The sequence below is a fragment of the Rhynchophorus ferrugineus genome, unplaced genomic scaffold (genome assembly GCF_030347505.1).
Source record: "Rhynchophorus ferrugineus isolate W39M unplaced genomic scaffold, kcgeb_rfMv2 rfM9, whole genome shotgun sequence".
Taxonomy (NCBI): domain Eukaryota; kingdom Metazoa; phylum Arthropoda; class Insecta; order Coleoptera; family Curculionidae; genus Rhynchophorus; species Rhynchophorus ferrugineus.
Window position 1 is genome coordinate 551550 of NW_027472588.1, and position 20880 is coordinate 572429.

The window sequence follows — 20880 nt, forward strand, 5'->3', positions numbered from 1 at the left end:
AATGTAATTCACATTTGTTAATTGTTAGCAACAAATTTATTGCGCAAACATTTTCTTCACTTAGGTCATCGAAGTCAATCATATATAAGCTAAACACCACCGAAGATAATCTCCAATAAGAATGGTACCTTTCATCCTAGCTCTACCGTTATTTTTTTAATAAATTTTCGGTGGCATGATTTATCTCTGTTTTCAAAATAGATTATACCTTCAACAATGACTGCTTCGTGTCACTGGTGCCAAACATGGACTATAGGTTGGAATTTTCATCGATTTCTGAAGAACTAATTTTAACAAAAATAAAAATGTAACCACATAATGCTAATTATTATGAATATCAACTACTAAATATATATTATACGACTAGTAATAGAAAGAGTCTCATACTCTATATTATTTTATGAAGAATGAAAAGGAAACGAAAATTTAAGAAAATAAGTCAAAAATAAAGGGTCGACATTATATCAAAATTTTGGAGGATAATAATGCTATTTTATATTATATAAAATTATTATTATTTCATTATAAATAACGTTTATGCAATATTTAATCTGTACTAAACCTATAATGATGGATTATGTTGGACAACTAACACAGATAAGTGTGTTTCTATTATTGTATCAGGAATTACAGGAAAATACAGAGTTTATAAAGAATTTTAAGCTGAATGGAATGTTTGTATAGTAGCGTTATTAATCCTTAGTTTTTAAGCTATTTTTCGAAAATACACTTTTCATTTTATGAGTGGATTTCAATGTATGTCAGATATATTAAAAACTGCAAACGCTAAAGCAATTTAACATGGATTTTCGTTTCTTTCACCTCAATATACGTATATTTTGAGACTTTTATCTATATTGGAGAGGTAGAAAAGGTTGGCACTTTTTCCATATATATAGTCAGGAAAAATTGCGATTTTCTGTCATTTTCAGTTATTTTGTTGCCATTTTCTTTCAAATAATCGTAAGTTAATGAAATTTACAGAGATTATAAAGAATTTTTCGCTGAATCGAATGGTAGTATAATAACTTTTACACATTCATTAGAGTTTAAGTTATACAATGGAAAGAGTATTTTCAAAAAATGAGCGGATATCAATGTATGTCACATATCTTAAAAACTGCAAACGCTAAAGCAATTTAACATGGATTTTCGTTTCTTTCACCTCAAAATACGTATATTTTGAAACTTTTATCTATATTGGAGAGGTAGAAAATTTTGGCACTATTTCCATATATATAGTAAGGAAAAATTGCGATTTTCTGTCATTTTCAGTTATTTTGTTGTCATTTTCTTTCAAATAATCGTAAGTTAATGAAATTTACAGAGATTATAAAGAATTTTTCGCTGAATCGAATGGTAGTATAATAACTTTTACACATTCATTAGAGTTTAAGTTATACAATGGAAAGAGTATTTTCAAAAAATGAGGGGATTTCAATATATGTCACATATCTTAAAAACTGCAGACTCTAAAGCAATTTAACATGGATTTTCGTTTCTTTCACCTCAAAATACGTATATTTTGAGATTTTTATCTATATTGGAGAGGTAGAAAATTTTGGCACTTTTTCCATATATATAGTCAGGAAAAATTGCGATTTTCTGTCATTTTCAGTTATTTTGTTGTCATTTTCTTTCAAATAATCGTAAGTTAATGAAATTTACAGAGATTATAAAGAATTTTTCGCTGAATCGAATGGTAGTATAATAACTTTTACACATTCATTAGAGTTTAAGTTATACAATGGAAAGAGTATTTTCAAAAAAATGAGCGGATATCAATGTATGTCACATATCTTAAAAACTGCAAACTCTAAAGCAATTTAACATGGATTTTCGTTTCTTTCACCTCAAAATACGTATATTTTGAGACTTTTATCTAGATTGGAGAAGTAGAAAATTTTGGCACTTTTTCCATATATATAGTCACGAAAAATTGCGATTTTCTGTCATTTTCAGTTGTTTTGTTGTCATTTTCTCTCAAATAATCGTAAGTTAATGAAATTTACAGAGATTACAAAGAATTTTCCGCTGAATCGAATGGTAGCATAATAACTTTTACACATTCATTAGAGTTTAAATTATACAATGGAAAGAGTATTTTCAAAAAATGAGTGGATTTCAATGTATGTCACATATCTTAAAAACTGCAAACTCTAAAGCAATTTAACATGGATTTTCGTTTCTTTCACCTCAAAATACGTATATTTTGAGACTTTTATCTATATTGGAGAGGTAGAAAATTTTGGCACTTTTTCCATATATATAGTCAGGAAAAATTGCGATTTTCTGTCATTTTCAGTTATTTTGTTGTCATTTTCTTTCAAATTATCATGAGTTAATGAAATTTACAGAGATTATAAAGAATTTTTCGCTGAATCGAATGGTAGTATAATAACTTTTACACATTCATTAGAGTTTAAGTTATACAATGGAAAGAGTATTTTCAAAAAAATGAGCGGATATCAATGTATGTCACATATCTTAAAAACTGCAAACTCTAAAGCAATTTAACATGGATTTTCGTTTCTTTCACCTCAAAATACGTATATTTTGAGACTTTTATCTAGATTGGAGAAGTAGAAAATTTTGGCACTTTTTCCATATATATAGTCACGAAAAATTGCGATTTTCTGTCATTTTCAGTTGTTTTGTTGTCATTTTCTCTCAAATAATCGTAAGTTAATGAAATTTACAGAGATTACAAAGAATTTTCCGCTGAATCGAATGGTAGCATAATAACTTTTACACATTCATTAGAGTTTAAGTTATACAATGGAAAGAGTATTTTCAAAAAATGAGTGGATTTCAATGTATGTCACATATCTTAAAAACTGCAAACTCTAAAGCAATTTAACATGGATTTTCGTTTCTTTCACCTCAAAATACGTATATTTTGAGACTTTTATCTATATTGGAGAGGTAGAAAATTTTGGCACTTTTTCCATATATATAGTCAGGAAAAATTGCGATTTTCTGTCATTTTCAGTTATTTTGTTGTCATTTTCTCTCAAATTATCATGAGTTAATGAAATTTACAGAGATTATAAAGAATTTTTCGCTGAATCGAATGGTAGTATAATAACTTTTACACATTCATTAAAGTTTAAGTTATACAATGGAAAGAGTATTTTCAAAAAAATGAGCGGATATCAATGTATGTCACATATCTTAAAAACTGCAAACTCTAAAGCAATTTAACATGGATTTTCGTTTCTTTCACCTCAAAATACGTATATTTTGAGACTTTTATCTAGATTGGAGAAGTAGAAAATTTTGGCACTTTTTCCATATATATAGTCACGAAAAATTGCGATTTTCTGTCATTTTCAGTTGTTTTGTTGTCATTTTCTCTCAAATAATCGTAAGTTAATGAAATTTACAGAGATTACAAAGAATTTTCCGCTGAATCGAATGGTAGCATAATAACTTTTACACATTCATTAGAGTTTAAGTTATACAATGGAAAGAGTATTTTCAAAAAATGAGGGGATTTCAATATATGTCACATATCTTAAAAACTGCAAACTCTAAAGCAATTTAACATGGATTTTCGTTTCTTTCACCTCAAAATACGTATACTTTGAGACTTTTATCTAAATTGGAGAAGTAGAAAATTTTGGCACTTTTTCCATATATATAGTCAGGAAAAATTGCGATTTTCTGTCATTTTCAGTTATTTTGTTGTCAGTTTCTCTCAAATAATCGTAAGTTAATGAAATTTACAGAGATTACAAAGAATTTTCCGCTGAATCGAATGGTAGTATAATAACTTTTACACATTCATTAGAGTTTAAGTTATACAATGGAAAGAGTATTTTCAAAAAATGAGGGGATTTCAATATATGTCACATATCTTAAAAACTGCAAACGCTAAAGCAATTTAACATGGATTTTCGTTTCTTTCACCTCAAAATACGTATATTTTGAGACTTTTATCTATATTGGAAAGCCAGAAAATTTTGGCACTTTTTCCATATATATAGTCAGGGAAAATTGCGATTTTCTGTCATTTTCAGTTATTTTGTTGCCATTTTCTTTCAAATAATCATAAGTTAATGAAATTTACAGAGATTATAAAGAATTTTCCGCTGAATCGAATGGTGGTATAATAACTTTTACACATTCATTAGAGTTTAAGTTATACAATGGAAAGAGTATTTTCAAAAAATGAGGGGATTTCAATATATGTCACATATCTTAAAAACTGCACACTCTAAAGCAATTTAACATGGATTTTCGTTTCTTTCACCTCAAAATACGTATATTTTGAGACTTTTATCTATATTGGAGAGGTAGAAAATTTTGGCACTTTTTCCATATATATAGTCAGGAAAAATTGCGATTTTCTGTTATTTTCAGTTATTTTGTTGTCATTTTCTTTCAAATAATCATGAGTTAAAGAGATTTACAGAGATTATAAAGAATTTTTCGCTGAATCGAATGGTGGTATAGTAACTTTTACACATTCATTAGAGTTTAAGTTATACAATGGAAAGAGTATTTTCAAAAAATGAGTAGATTTCAATATATGTCACATATCTTAAAAACTGCAGACTCTAAAGCAATTTAACATGGATTTACGTTTCTTTCACCTCAAAATACGTATATTTTGAGACTTGTATAGGATAACATGAAATACTTCAATTTTTACAATTCTGCTGGAAATTCTCAATGGGGAGCATCTGTCCTTAAAATGGAATATTGTGTAAAAGTATCAAGTTAATTTATCGACAGCTCTTCGACTTTTTCAAGCACAATCATACGTAAGATGAGTTTCCATATGTAGAAAGGCGGAAAACCGATATCGCCTTAAAATTCGGGACGCCACGTCACGTATCGGATGTCAGTTTCGTCCATCACCCGAAAAGATTTCCAAAAATCCCCTAACAAACCCCCCACCCCCGCCCCCCTCGACGCTATCCGAAAATAATGCTCGACAAGCCAACTTAAAAGCCTCAATTTCCATCGACAGGCACTCCAACGAGGACCCTTCAACTTTAGACAACACCGCGGAGCGCACGACGACGTAGAAAGAACGAAACGAAACAAAACGAAATTGGCCGACCGGAATTCTCTTTTGATCAATCATCGAAACTGTTTAGCGTCAGCTTAGTGCCAGAACTAATATTGGCTCTAATGGTTTCACGGGAAAAAGTCACTTTAAAAGGGGTTAAAACCGATGGTCTGCGGGCGATCGATCCGGGAGCGGAGGGTGAAGTGAGGTGGTAGGTCGACGGAAGGAGGGTGGCCGAACCAGCGGGCCAGGTTTCCAGTTTTTTTTTTCGCGTTTTTATGGATGGCATCGGACGTCGACCATTAATTAATGGAATTGGTGGCTCTTGTATAGTACATTGTAAGTTGATACCATCGAAAAAATATGAATAATGAAGTTGTCTGGGAGTCGAGCACAATTAAGATAAGATTATTTTATTATTCGTCATTTTTTTGATTACTGTATATAACAGGTCAATTAATAGTCCCAGGCCTGGCACATAGCTGGCGCTATTAGAAGTAAATGCATACGTTTTTTAGTTAGCCCTAACTCTCAAAAGATGCGTGTATAAATTTGACAGCTGTCGGATGATTAGTTTGTGAATTATAGCATTTTGAGTGAAGTAACTTTTGTAATTGTGAAAAAAAATTGATAAGGAATTTCGTGTCTTGATAAAATATTGCTTTTTGAAGGAAAAAAAATACAGTTGAGGCAAAAACTTGGCTTGGTGCGGAATTTCCGGACACTGCCTCAGGAAAAGCAACCATCGAGGATTGGTATGCTAAGTTTAAACGTGCTGAAATGAGCATAGAAGACGGTGAACGCAGTGGATGCCCAAAAGAGTTTGCTCCCGACGAAAACATTTAAAAAATTGCCAAAATGATTTTGAATGACCGTAAATTGAATTTGAATTAACGTGCATCATTCACGAATACTTGGGTATGAGAAAGCTCTGTGAAAAGTGGATGCCGCGCGAGCTCACTTTTGACCAAAACCAACGACGAGTTGATGATTCGGAGCAGTGTTTGAAGATGATCAAGCATAATAAACTTGAGTTTTGCGTCGATATGTGACAACGGATGAAACATGGCTCCATCATTTCACTCCGAAGTCCAATCAACAGTCATCCGAGTGGACTGCACACGATGAACCCGCTCCAAAGCGTGGGAAAACGAAGCAGTCGGCTGGCAAGGTTATGGCGTCTGTATTTTGGGATGCGCGTGGAATAATTTTCTTTTACTACCCTGAAAAAAAAGGACCTCCAAGAGCGACTATTATATAGCATTATTGGACCGTTTGAAGGACGAAATCGCCGAAAAACGGCCGCATTTGAAAAAAAAGAAGATGCTGCTTCACCAAAATAATGCACCGTGTCACAAGAATATAACTCATATAAATTGGTCAGTAATAACGTCACAATACTGCCGCATCAACTCTGAGTTTTAGTTCAGTTATCTTTGGCATACCATAAACTTCTAACCTAAATAAAATAATTGAACCAATATGTTATTAAATATAATTTATTTTAACACTATAGTACATCTAAAAACTACAGTTAATTATACAGCCACAATAGTTTATATATATGTTTATAGCTCATGATCGAAAAGTGATGTTGCGTGAGTTAGATAACATCGTAAAGATATCAAAAGAACGTGTTGGTTTTATATTGCATGAGCTATGAGAAAGCTCTATTGAAAGTGTTTTGTTCAATGTTGACCTGAAACAAGAAGGTATTGATGATTCTGAGCAATGTTTGACCAAGTTTAAACGTCACAAACCGGAATTTTTGTATCGATATGTGACAATGAATGAAACGTCATCTGATTGGAGAGCAACTGGTGACAGACCTATTTTAAGACAAAAGATAAATCGTTCTATAAAAGTTGTGTTATTAGAGCGGCGCTGGAGAGATTGTGTGGCTCTTGATGGAGATTACGTTCATGAATAAAGCCAATCTTGAACAAAAAAAAAAACGGATTTTCCTTGATATCCCGGGACTTTTCAGCCCATGTGTTACTAATAAAATTGAATAACTTAGTACAATCCGCAGCAATAAACAACAACGTTAACCGTGTGTTTTTCTTGTAACAGCGCGCGTCCCGGAGTAAAACGCCTCCCTGGGGAGTATTTACACAAACACGTTAACTAAACAACTCCCATTCTCCGGAGAAATACACGAACGTACGTCAGCGCTAACTGGCGTACGTCTATTACCATACGCTACCGACCGAAAGATAGAAAATACGTCTTCATAAATCGCCGACGCTCAAAAACCCTACCAATAAATTAACGCGCCAAAACGGAGGGCGGCAACGGGACAGAGGAGAAGAGTTCTCGCGCGCGTTTAACGTTGGATCGCTTTTTACGGCGGCGATTCCGCCCGCGGCGAAGGGCCGACGGGAGGGGGGTCGGTTAATTGTACGGTTCCGAGTGATGTATCGCGGATATTTGTCAAGTATGGCGGAGATTTTTTCCCCCGTTTGCGGTGGAAGAGTCGGTCGCGGAATCGGAAGTGTCGGGAAGTCCGATTTTTCAATATCTTCGAATTTGAACGGTATATATGGAGATTGATCGGTGTTTTATAGACCGGGAAAGTTGGAGAGTTGGGGGATGGTTTTTTTTGATGCCTTGATACATTTTAAAAGTTTTTGATACGAAAATATATTTATTTCTGTCAATATCACCCAATATGATCAATCGTACTCAGTAGGCGCTGGGGAAATATCATTAGAAAGGCCTTTAGTAGTAAAGTTGCCTATGCCCAGCACTGTTTAATAACTATAATAATAAATATAACAAAGACAAAATAGAAATTTGGCAACGTGTTCACCATTTCAATTGTTTTATCACCGAACAAAAAAAAAGTTTTCTGTGACGTATTCATTGCAAATATTTCTGTCAATAACAGTCAAGACGATCAACGGTATTCAAAAGGCACTGGGCAAATATCATTAGGAAACCATGAAAAATAACCATGTCTAGCAGTAAAAGTTGTATATGCCCTACACTGATTAATAACTATGATAGTAAATATAACAAGGACAAAATAGAAAGACTGTGAAAGCTATATTGTTGCAATTCGAAAGCACACCAATTGTACTCACCAGACCTAGAGCCTTCTGATTATCGATTATTCATATCGATGCTCACAAATACTGAACCAGTACAAAAATAAACGTATTGATAACAGAAATAAGAGAAAAAAATTTGTTGAAAATGATGAAAAATATGGTTATTGAACTTATATCAAAACAGCTTGGTCTTTAATAACAATAATCAAGTTTTGTTAGGATAGTCTTCATTTAAATCAACAAGAAAATTGATCTAAAATATCAATACAATCTAGGCTATAATTTATTTATCAATATAGAAAATATTAAGAACTGCAAAAAGTCAGAACTGGTTGAATTCTTTTATATAATCACTTCGGTAATTGTTATTAATAATTTCTTCTTAACTTTTAATTTGGTTCATGATAGTTCATATATTTTCGAAAAATTATGAATAATGAAGTTGTTTGGGAATAGAGCACAATTAAGATAAGATTATTTTATTATTTGTCATTTTTAGATTACTGTAAATAACAGGTCAATTAATAGTCCCAGGCCTGACACATAGATGGCGCTACTAGAACTAAATGTATATGTTTTTTAGTTAGCCCTAACACCCAAAAGATGCGTGTATAAATTTGACAGCTGTCGGATGATTAGTTTGTGAATTATAGCATTTTGAGTGAAACTACTTTTGTTATTGTGAAAAAAATGGATAAAAAGGAATTTCGCGTGTTGATAAAATATTGCTTTTTGAAGGGAAAAAATACAGTTGAAGCAAAAACTTGGTTTGACGCGGAGTTTCCGGACACTGTCCCAGGAAAATCAACCATCAAGGACTGGTATGCTAAGTTTAGACGTGGTGAAATGAGCACCGAAGACGCTGAACCAGCACAAAAATAAACGTGTTGATAAAAGAAATAAGAGAAAAAAAATTGTTGAAAATGGTGAAACATATGATTATTGAACTTACATCAAAACAGCTTGGTCTTCATTTAAATCAACAAGAAAATTGATCTAAAATATCAATACATTCTGGGCTATAGTTTATTTATCAATATAGAAAATATTAAGAACTGTAAAAAGTCAGAACTTGTTGATCACTTAGTAATTGTTATTAATAATTTCTTCTGAACTTTTAATTTGGTTCATGATAGTTATATATTTACGAAATCTTTTACCTTACGGCATATATGTCGAAACTTTCTTTGCATTATTTTATACTAAGTATTTTGTCAAGTTTACTAAATAATTGACCACATTAGGTACAAGGCAAAATAAAACCCTGTTATCACTTTATATAAAACTAAGTTTCCTAAGCTAAATATTCCTGGAACGAATCAACGATGGGAAATTACAGGAAGGAATTTTTGTAGACCTGCAAATACTAGAGCTTATGAAGCACGCAAATGTTTTGACAGAAGAATGCTATAGCTTACAAAACAAAACTTGTGTTTTCATTTTACTACAGTATAACTAGAGTATTTTACTATGCTAGTAATAGTATTGCTATTTCTTATTTAGAATACATACTAAATTATAAGCGCGTTAACTATTGATAAAAACGTTCTGAGTTATAAGTTATATTACTTCTAAACTAGTAATGATGTTGTGGAAAGAGGATAAAGCCTCAGAAAATAGCATGGCGGTACATAGAAACCGGGAAAACACAAAAAATTATAATTGAAATTAAGTTGTTTATAAATTATTGTTGTAAGATATCGTTCTATCAAAAATACTGAAATATATATGTTTGTTGCGTATTTCAAGTTTAAATATAATTCAAATTCATCTTAATATATGAATATTAATGTTAATATATGATATATAAATAGTATGTTATGATATTCTCGAAATCTACGTGCCCCGATATCAAATTGTAATAATATCAAACTTGTAAAATTTGAAAAACATTTTGTCTTAATTTTACTATACTCTGACAGTTCCTGTTGGTCTTGTAATAATAGTACGACTATTTCTTGTATACTACTACGCTAAATATTAACAGAAACGAACTGAATTGAAAGTAGTATTGCTTTTAAACTATTAATGATGTTGAGGAAAGAGGATACATAGACATCCGGAAAACATAAATGATGATGATTCGAATAACATTTGTTTACAAATTATTGTTGTAAGATAGCGTTCTATCAAAAATACTGAAATATATGTATATATGTTTGTTTGCCCTATATATAAATGTATAATATATATAATAATTTTGTTGGGTACGGAGGCTAAACCCTCAAGAAAACAACTTAGACATCGGAAAAGCACAAAAATATACACAATAACCGTACAGGCAAGAGAATGAGTCGATCGGTGACGTACATCGATGACGTAAACCGTAAATTCGAATAACAGTTCGTTTTACTACCTCCACTAGGACCTGGCGGTCGTGGATTCGCATTGATCGCGCTGACCAGGAGGCCGGATTCGAGGGGATACTTACAGGACTTGCTCTTGTCGGCCGCAACGGATCCATACCGGGTCAGGACCGCTGAAAAACACACTAGAACCAACAGAAAGGGCCGGAGCGCCGGGTCCCCGGGACCCCTGCGCCTCGCCAGCATGTCACCCCGCTAGATCGCGACCGATACGCGGGTCGCGCCACGTTCCTGGGGCATCTCGGCACACTCTCTACCGCCCCGGATGGCCAAGATGGACGCTAGTAAAGGCACGAGAGTCCGGCGATTGGAAATTTACGACGTACGCCAGCGCGATGCCCGTATCGATTCGGCGACGAAGCTCGCGGTGTCGACGGCGTAGAGACGCGCGACGTTGCCGTCGACGTCCGCGACGGCGCCGTCGTGCCGACCGAGCCGAAGCGCCGGCAACGCTTGTTTACGGAATTGGGGAGCTTTTTCTCCACCGTGCTCTAGTGGTGGTTCGTCTGATGGGGTTAGAATCTCCTTCCTACTATAGGAGTGGACGACCTTCATGACGAAATGTTCAAGACATAAGGTATTTATATTAACTAGACCACAATTTATTCTGTTAATCATATTTCTCTAATAGAATAAAAAGAATTATGTATCGACCTGTAGATCGATAAATAGAAAATACATATGTTACGCTCCTAATAATTGTTACAACAATATTGTCAAGATATAATCAGAAATATACATTTCTTTATCTATATATATAATTCTTCGGTACGTGCGGACTTTTTTTCCTGTCATGCTCTAGTGACAGTTCGTTAGAATAAAAAGAATTATGTATCGACCTGTAGATCGATAAATAGAAAATACATATGTTACGCTCCTAATAATTGTTACAACAATATTGTCAAGATATAATCAGAAATATACATTTCTTTATCTATATATATAATTCTTCGGTACGTGCGGACTTTTTTTCCTGTCATGCTCTAGTGACAGTTCGTTCGAAGGGGTTAGAATCTCCCTCCTACTATAGGAGTGGACGACCTTCATGACGAAATATTCAAGACAAAAAAGGTATTTATATTAGTTACACCACAATATTATTCTATTAATCATATTTCTCTAATAATAGCGTAAAAAGAATTATTTATCGACCTGTATGTCGAAATTCGACAACAATTTATTCAGTTAATCGTGTTTCTGTCATAATAGAGTCAAAAAGAATCATTTAAAATTCATATGTTACACTCCTAAAAATTGTTATAACAATATTGTCAATATATAATCGGAAATATAACAGATCAATGGAAAAGTCTCCGGCCTACCATAGTAAACCATATTTTTTTGGCAAAGTTTTTTTTTATTCAACATAATTTTCATCAAGGGTTTCGTCCTTCAAACGATCCAATAATTCTATACAATAGTCGCTGTTGATGGCCCTTCCTCTTTCAAGGTAGTCAATGAAAATTATTTCATGCGCATCCCAAAATACAGACGCCATAACCTTACCATCCGACTATTGCATTTTTCCACGCTTTGGAGCGGCTACATCGTGTGCAGTCTACTCGGATGACTGTCGATTGGACTTCGGAATGAAACGATGGAGCCATGTTTCATCCACTGTCACATATCGACTCAAAAACTCTGGTTTATTACGCTTGATCATCTTCAAACACTGCTCCGAATCATCAACTCGTCGTTGTTTTTGGTCAGAAGTGAGCTCGCGCGGCACCCACTTTGCACAGAACTTTCTCATATCCAAATATTCGTGAATAATATGATGTACATGTTCAGTTGATATCTTTAGAGTGTCTGCTATTTCATTCAATTTCAATTTACGGTCATTCAAAACCATTTTGTGGATTTTTTAAATGTTTTCGTTCGTTCTGCCTTCACCTTCTGCTGCCACTATGTTCACCGTCTTCAGTGCTCTTTTCACCACGTCTAAGCTTAGCATACCAATCCTTGATGGTTGATTTTCCTGGAGCAGCGTCCGAAAACTCGGCATCAAGCCAAATTTTTGCTTCCACTGTATTTTTTTCCTTCAAAAAGCAATCATCAGCATATTATCCGTAATTTTCTACAAATTTTTCTATTTTGCTGGAAACGTAACAATATACCATTTGGAAAGGACGTTGATTTTCTTCTTCTTTACTTCTTCAGCCTCTTGAGTTGCATGCTTCACAACTCACACTCAGCATGTGGCTGACCATTGTCGTGCAAGAGGATGACTTTTCGTCTGTTCTTCGCTACTGTTAACGAGAGTTTTATTGAGAATTTGATCAAGGTTTTCGTCCAATAAGTCCTGCAACTAATTGTCTTCGAATTTTTTGATCATTCAAGCTATTGTTTCTTATTGATAAATCAAATCAGTAACTTTAATCCGTTGAAATTATATGAGAGAACTTGGTATGATAAAGCACGAAAAAATAATTACAGAGTTTTTTCCTAAATCATCATAACTCATTTTTAATTATTTATAGCAGTATAATAATGAACAAACAGTGAGTGTTCAAAAAAAAATTCGGACATTATTAGACCTCAAGCATTATATGGATGCAGGCTTTCGTAAAATGGATGAACCGAAAAGGTTGCCATAAAGAAATCGTTTTATGAAATGAAAGGGAATAATGCAGATGGCAGATAAAAGAAAGTGTTAAATTTACGAGAAACAGGATTGTGTTCAGTGAGTAATTCGCAGAGATTTTTAGCACAATTGTGTTCTGTTGAGTTATAATTTAACATTATTGTATAACGTTATTCCAGATTATATTTTACGAATTAAATTTTGCTACTTAATTTTAAAGATTTATTAAAGAAACATCGATGTTTTCGAGGATATTTTTCAAAATGTATGAAAAAATATCGACCACAAGTACATCGTTACTTTTCGGCATCCTTAATATGAACACTTTTTTTATTCTTTGTGATTCCACAATCTGCCCTATAGGCAATAGGTATTTCTTATGTCTATATTATCTTTACATGGCATGCAGAAAATCACTTCATTAAGCGATCTTCTGTATAAAATATTATCTTAATTAATTAGTCTTATTCTAAAGGTTATTCTAAAGTCTACATATGTCCAGTAATCAGATCAGGTGGTGTTAAACGTTTTAGTCTACGCACTTCACTATCACGTCGCATATTTAGGTGATTAGCGAGTACATTGGGATGCACCGACACTCTTTCGAAGTACTTCACACAAACACGTTGGATTACACTCGTTATAGGTTCAAGAGGAATATCGCGTTGTATCACTTTATTTTAAATAGAGTACGGAGCATCAACAATGGCACGCAACCCTTTATTTTGGAACCGTTGAATGATGGAGATGTTAGATTTGCTAGCGGTACCCCATAGTTGGATTCCATGATGAAATAGGCTTGAGTATCAACTCATACAGCAATACGTTATTATCTAATGATAACTTGGATTTGTGCCCGATGAGCCAAAACATTTGATAGAGTTTAAGTTCAAGTTGTTTCCGTTTAGAGAGTTTATGCTTCTTCCAGGTTAGGCGTCGATCTAAATGCATACCAAGATATTTAACATGCTCTGCTTGGGGGAGTTGACGATGATTGATATTCTTCTACTCAGGGTAAACGTTACATGGGTAGATTTTGTTTCATTAGTTTTAATGCGCCATGACTTCAACCAAAATTGTATTTGCTCCAGGTGGGTTTGTAGGTGTATTGATGCTGTGACTGGATCTTCATGGGATGCTAAGATAGCTGTGTCGTCTGCATATGTTGTCACAGTAGTTATCTTTGTGGTGGGCAGATTGGCCGTATACAGAAGATACAGTACTGGACCCAGTACACTACCTTGCGGAACTCCGGAATATATAGGATTTAATTCGGTATGTTCATCGCCTTGATTTACAATAAAATGTCTATCAGTGAGATACGATTTTAGTAACTGATAGTTCGGATGAGGGAGAAATTTCTTTAGTTTAACCTGCAAGCCCGTATGCCATACTTTGTCAAAAGCCTGAGATATATCTAGAAAAGCAATATGAATATGGATATAAAAATGTTAGCCTCTATTATGTTGATATTCTCCAAACATTTAAAAGTATAACAGTATTTTTAATAAACCCTTCCCTTGAACCTTCACCACCCCCTTCATAAACACATCCATATGTCAATTTTATGAGAGACAACATTGTCCTTACTTTATTCGGCCCAAGTTCTGGGAACTTCTCCACTCTTACCCTGGTCAATTCAAAAGTCCTCGGCCTGACACATGAAGCAACTTTTGTTATTGTGAAAAAAAAATGATAAAAAGGAATTTCGCGTGTTAATAAAATATTGATTTTTGAAGGGATAGTTGACAGTTGGAGCAAAAACTTGGCTTGATGCCGAGTTTCCGGCCACTGCCCCAGGAAAATCAACCATCAAGGATTGGTATGCTAAGTTACTATTACTAAGAAAATATTTAAAAAATCCACAAAATGATTTTGAATGACCGTGAATTGAATGAAATAGCAGACACTCTAAAGATAGCAACTCAACGTGAACATCATATCATTCACGAATATTTAGGTATGGGAAAGCTCTGTGCAAAGTGGGTGCCGCGCGAGCTCATTTTTGACCAAAAACAACGACGAGTTGATGATTCGGAGCAGTGTTTGAAGAGGATCAATCGTAATAAACCTGAGTTTTTGCGTCGATATGTGACAATGGATGAAACATGAAACCTCCGAAGTCCAATGAACAGTCATCTGAGTGGACTGCACACGATGAACCCGCTCCAAAACGTGGGAAAACGCAACAACCTGCTGGCAAGTTTATGGTGTCTGTATTTTGGGATGCGCATGAAATAATTTTCATTGACTACCTCGAAAAAGGAAGGACCATCAATAGCGACTATTACATATATTTATTGGACCGTTTGAAGGACGAAATCGCCGATAAACGGCCGCATTTGAAGATAAAGAAAGTGCTGCTTCACCCAGACAATGCACCGTGTCACAAGTCAGTGAAAACGATGGCAAAAATCCATGAATTAAACTTCGAATTGCTTCCTCATCCACCGTATTCTCCAGATCTGGCTACCAGCGACTATTTCCTGTTCTCATCTCAAAAGAATGCTCGGTGGAAAGAAATTTTCGTCAAATGAAGAGATAATCGACAAAACTGAGGCCTATTTTGAAGCAAAGGACTACAATAATGGTATCGAAAAGTTAGAGAGTCCTTATAATCAGTGTGCTAATGGGTTATGGGTTGCATGCCATGGATAATATATATGGGTTGCAAATATTTACCACTACCAGTTTGAAAGGTTGAATAAAATTAATTAAAAGGCTTTTTGTGTTTAAAAAATTTCTTTATTTTTTTTTAATATCGAAAAATATCGATATTTTTCGTCATCCCTAGTCGAAATGATGTCATTGATCCACCATTACATAACCAGAGAAACCGCTAATCGACTACATTACAAACACCATAAAGAGACTAGACGCCCTAGCGAAGGGAGGTAAATAGATAGAAATACGAAGAAAGGAGTCCCGAACAACATTGCCCATAATTATCCAGTGATAAAACAAGGCCGACGCGATTGTCGTTAATGCCCCTCCGCAGCCCGAGTTTCCCGTACTGCGAAGGCTTTTTTCACCCGCTTGCCCGTCTCCCGGAGCAATCTGCCCAGAAATTATATTTATGGCATCTCGGGCGTAGCCCCGAATCATTCCTGTTGTTCGGTTTTTCTTATTTTTTTCCCCCATTCCGGTGAATTCCGCCGAGGAATTCCGACTCATTACATCATAAGAGACCCGCGCTTCGCTTATTTACGACTGGATAGTAGGGATGTCAGAAACTATCGATATTCATCGCCGATAGATCGATATTTTTGAAATATCGATAGATGTAACTGAGTGTATCGATTTTACAATTGAAAAATGAAATATCGATATTAAAAACCAATATCTATATCGATATATCGATATTTTCGATGAGAGCACCGAATTTTTGATTTCAAATTGAATAACAAAATTAAAAGTCTAAGGTGTATATAGATATATCCATATTTTTGTCAAAAAGTATTTATATTTTTCGCCGATATCTTTTTAGCCGATATATCAATATTTTTTAAAAAAATATCGATAGTTATAAATGAGAGTATCGAACTTTTGGCTACAAATTGAAATATCGATATTAAAAATTTAGGTTCTATATCAATATGTCGATATTTCTATCCAAAAATATCCATATTCTTCACGGATATTATTTTGATCGATATATCGGTAATTTTTTGAAAGAAATATCGATAGTTTTATATGAGATCATCGAATTTTTGGTTTCAAATTGAATAACGAGATTAAAAGTCTACGGTCTATATAGATATATCCATATTTTTGTCAAAAAGTAATTATATTTTTAGCCAATATCTTTTTAGCCGACATATTAATATTTTTTAAAGAAACATCGATAGTTATAAATGAGAGTATCGAACTTTTGGCTGCAAATTGAAATATCGATATTAAAAATTAGGGTCTATATCAATATATCGATATTTCTATCCAAAAATATCTATATTCTTCACGGATATTATTTTGATCGATATATCGGTAATTTTTTGAAAGAAATATCGATAGTTTTATATAAAAGCATCGAATTTTTGGTTGCAAATTGAATAACGAGATTAAAAGTCTACGGTCTATATAGATATATCCATATTTTTGTCAAAAATTATCTATATTTTCCGCTGATATCTTTTTAGCAGATATATCAATATTTTTAAAGAAATATCGATAGTTATAAATGAGAGTATCGAACTTTTGGCTGCAAATTGAAATATCGATATTAAAAATTAGGGTCTATATCAATATATCGATATTTCTATCCAAAAATATCTATATTCTTTACGGATATTATTTTGATCCATATATCGGTAATTTTTTGAAAGAAATATCGATAGTTTTATATAAAAGCATCGAATTTTTGGTTGCAAATTGAATAACGAGATTAAAAGTCTACGGTCTATATAGATATATCTATATTTTTGTCAAAAAGTATTTATATTTTTAGCCGATAAATCAATATTTTTTAAAGAAACATCGATAGTTATAAATGAGAGTATCGAACTTTTGGCTGCAAATTGAAATATCGATATTAAAAATTAGGGTCTATATCAATATATCGATATTTCTATCCAAAAATATCCATATTCTTCACGGATATTATTTTGATCGATATATCGGTAATTTTTTGAAAGAAATATCGATAGTTTTATATAAAAGCATCGAATTTTTGGTTGCAAATTGAATAACGAGATTAAAAGTCTACGGTCTATATAGATATATCTATATTTTTGTCAAAAATTATCTATATTTTCCGCTGATATCTTTTTAGCAGATATATCAATATTTTTGAAGAAATATCGATAGTTATAAATGAGAGTATCGAACTTTTGACTGCAAATTGAAATATCGATATTGAAAATTTAGGTTCTATATCAATATGTCGATATTTCTATCCAAAAATATCTATATTCTTTACGAATATTATTTTGATCCAAATATCGGTAATTTTTTGAAAGAAATATCGATAGTTTTATATGAGAACATCGAATTTTTGGTTGCAAATTGAATAACGAGATTAAAAGTCTACGGTCTATATAGATATATCCATATTTTTGTCAAAAATTATCTATATTTTCCGCTGATATCTTTTTAGCCGATATATCAATTTTTTAAAGAAATATCGATAGTTATAAATGAGAGTATCGAACTTTTGACTGCAAATTGAAATATCGATATTGAAAATTTAGGTTCTATATCAATATGTCGATATTTCTATCCAAAAATATCTATATTCTTTACGAATATTATTTTGATCCAAATATCGGTAATTTTTTGAAAGAAATATCGATAGTTTTATATGAGAACATCGAATTTTTGGTTGCAAATTGAATAACGAGATTAAAAGTCTACGGTCTATATAGATATATCCATATTTTTGTCAAAAAGTATTTATATTTTTAGCCGATATATCAATATTTTTTAAAGAAATATCGATAGTTATAAATGAGAGTATCGAACTTTTGGCTGCAAATTGAAATATCGATATTAAAAATTAGGGTCTATATCAATATATCGATATTTCTATCCAAAAATATCTATATTCTTAACGGATATTATTTTGATCGATATATCGGTAATTTTTTGAAAGAAATATCGATAGTTTTATATAAAAGCATCGAATCTTTGGTTGCAAATTGAATAACGAGATTAAAAGTCTACGGTCTATATAGATATATCTATATTTTTTAAAGAAATATCGATAGTTATAAATGAGAGTATCGAACTTTTGACTGCAAATTGAAATATCGATATTAAAAATTTAGGTTCTATATCAATATGTCGATATTTCTATCCAAAAATATCTATATTCTTAACGGATATTATTTTGATCCATATATCGGTAATTTTTTGAAAGAAATATCGATAGTTTTATATGAGATCATCGAATTTTTGGTTGCAAATTGAATAACGAGATTAAAAGTCTAAGGTGTATATAGATATATCCATATTTTTGTCAAAATATGTCGATATATCAATATTTTTTAAAGAAATATCGATAGTTATAAATGAGAGTATCGAACTTTTGGCTGCAAATTGAAATATCGATATTAAAAATTTAGATTGTCAAAAAATATCTATATTCTTCGCTGATATCTTTTTGCTCGATATATCGACATTTTTTTAATGAAATATTTGAAGGAAAGTAATATAAATAATTTATCATTACTTGTAGCACCATAATATTGTATTGTGTTCTATTACACAACTGTAAGAAACCGTATTGATAAAATAACGTATTTTATTTAGTTGCTTGCAGCGATGGGGGACTAAAAACCGTATTTCGTTTCTATGTCAAACTGAAATTCTTACTAGAAATTTAAGCGAGAGACAAAAAAACAGAAAACGACGAACGAACAAGTTCGGAACTGGCGAGATACCGCCATAAAGATAATATCCGAGTAAATTGCGTCGAGGAAAAGGGAGAAATAAAAATAAAAACGATTTAAAAGCGGCAAAATGGATGCACCGAATTTATAGCAAAGAGGGAATGCGTTCAGTTTGAACTGTTTTTCTTTTATTTGAAAGAATTTACTCTAAAAAAAATCTTCGATGCATTAACAATTACTCAATAAGTTCCCGATTTGATATATGATCATTTTGTTTAAATTAATCTCTTAGAACTTCAACAATCTGCCCGTGGGCAATAAGTATTTTTTTATCATTTCTGTTATTCGATATAACTGAACTAACATGCAGAAGATCGCTACAGTAAGTAATCAGTTGTACAATTTATAATCTAAATCTGTTTCTAAAGACTATTTTAACTTAGTCTAGAGATTATAATATTTCACTTTATGTGTCTATTAATCAGTTCGTATGGTACTATATGTTTGAGCCTACGTACTTCACTGTCATCGCGCACATTTAACCGTTTGGCGAATGCAGTGGAATGCACTAACATCAGAATATTTTAATACAGAGTAATACTTTTAATTAACAGGTCAATTGAAAAGTCCTCGGCCTACCATAGTAAAACACATTTCTTGGCAATTTTTTTTTATTCAACATAATTCCCTTCAAGGGTGATACACTGACTATAGCGACCCTCCAACTTTTCGATACCATTTTTGTAGTACTTTGTCTTTTGCTTCAAAATAGGCCTCAGTTTCGGCGATCACCTCTCGACGAGAATATCTTCCCAGCGGGCATTCTTTTGAGATCTGTGAACAGGAAATAGTCGTTCGTGAAGGAATTTATACATCTCCGTGTCGCTTATGCTACCGTTGGAAAATATTAACAAATTATACAGGAAAGGGTTCGTACATCTTCGTGTGACATCACGAATTAAAAAACAGTCGAACCATGAATTTTGTCGCTAGTTTTTTGACTATCGACTGTTACGGCTGTTTTCAGTCGATAGTTCCGAATGCTACCAAATTATTTCAAGATATAAAGATCACATCCAATAATCTTCAAGTTCGAATCAATTTACGTTAAAATATTTAAAGAACTTTCAGTTCGAAATCATTTTATCGCTCCAGTCGACTGATATAATGATATGTATGTAATGAAATGATACTGATAAGTAAGGTTGATAGTAGTCTAAACAAATGTGCATTTGATATTGCAAATAATCAAAACGTTCGAGACTCCTTTCAATCCTTTTCAACGACTTAACTCATTTTTATTTTTACTGACATCTGCTGGACCTTAAGATTCCTTCAGTCGCATTCATTTGTCAAGATATTTCCCCACTGTTCTCAACAAAATTCAAAAATGAAAAACTACATTTAATATTTGAACCTAGATTTTTTAAATTTGAAGATTTATTGTGAAAAATCGGTACAATATATTTTATTCAAAGTAATGTCCATAGCAGCTACTTCTTTCTACATTTCGGTCTATTTAGGGATATCA

The 20880-nt window shown here is 32.8% G+C and overlaps 2 protein-coding genes across 2 annotated transcripts in view; one reads left to right on the top strand and one right to left on the bottom strand.

Moving 5' to 3' along the window:
• The window catches only part of loaf (low-density lipoprotein receptor domain containing lost and found), a 45052-nt gene extending 34229 nt beyond the window's left edge, over positions 1–10823 (bottom strand). The window contains exon 1 of the mRNA XM_076413908.1: positions 10505–10823. Within this exon, the coding sequence (XP_076270023.1) occupies positions 10505–10625 (121 nt within the window). The 5' untranslated portion in view covers positions 10626–10823. The remainder of the gene's footprint in view (positions 1–10504) is intronic.
• LOC143202399 (uncharacterized) overlaps positions 1–20880 on the top strand; it is a 91751-nt gene that overhangs the window by 56144 nt on the left and 14727 nt on the right. The gene's annotated exons all lie outside the window — the stretch shown is intronic.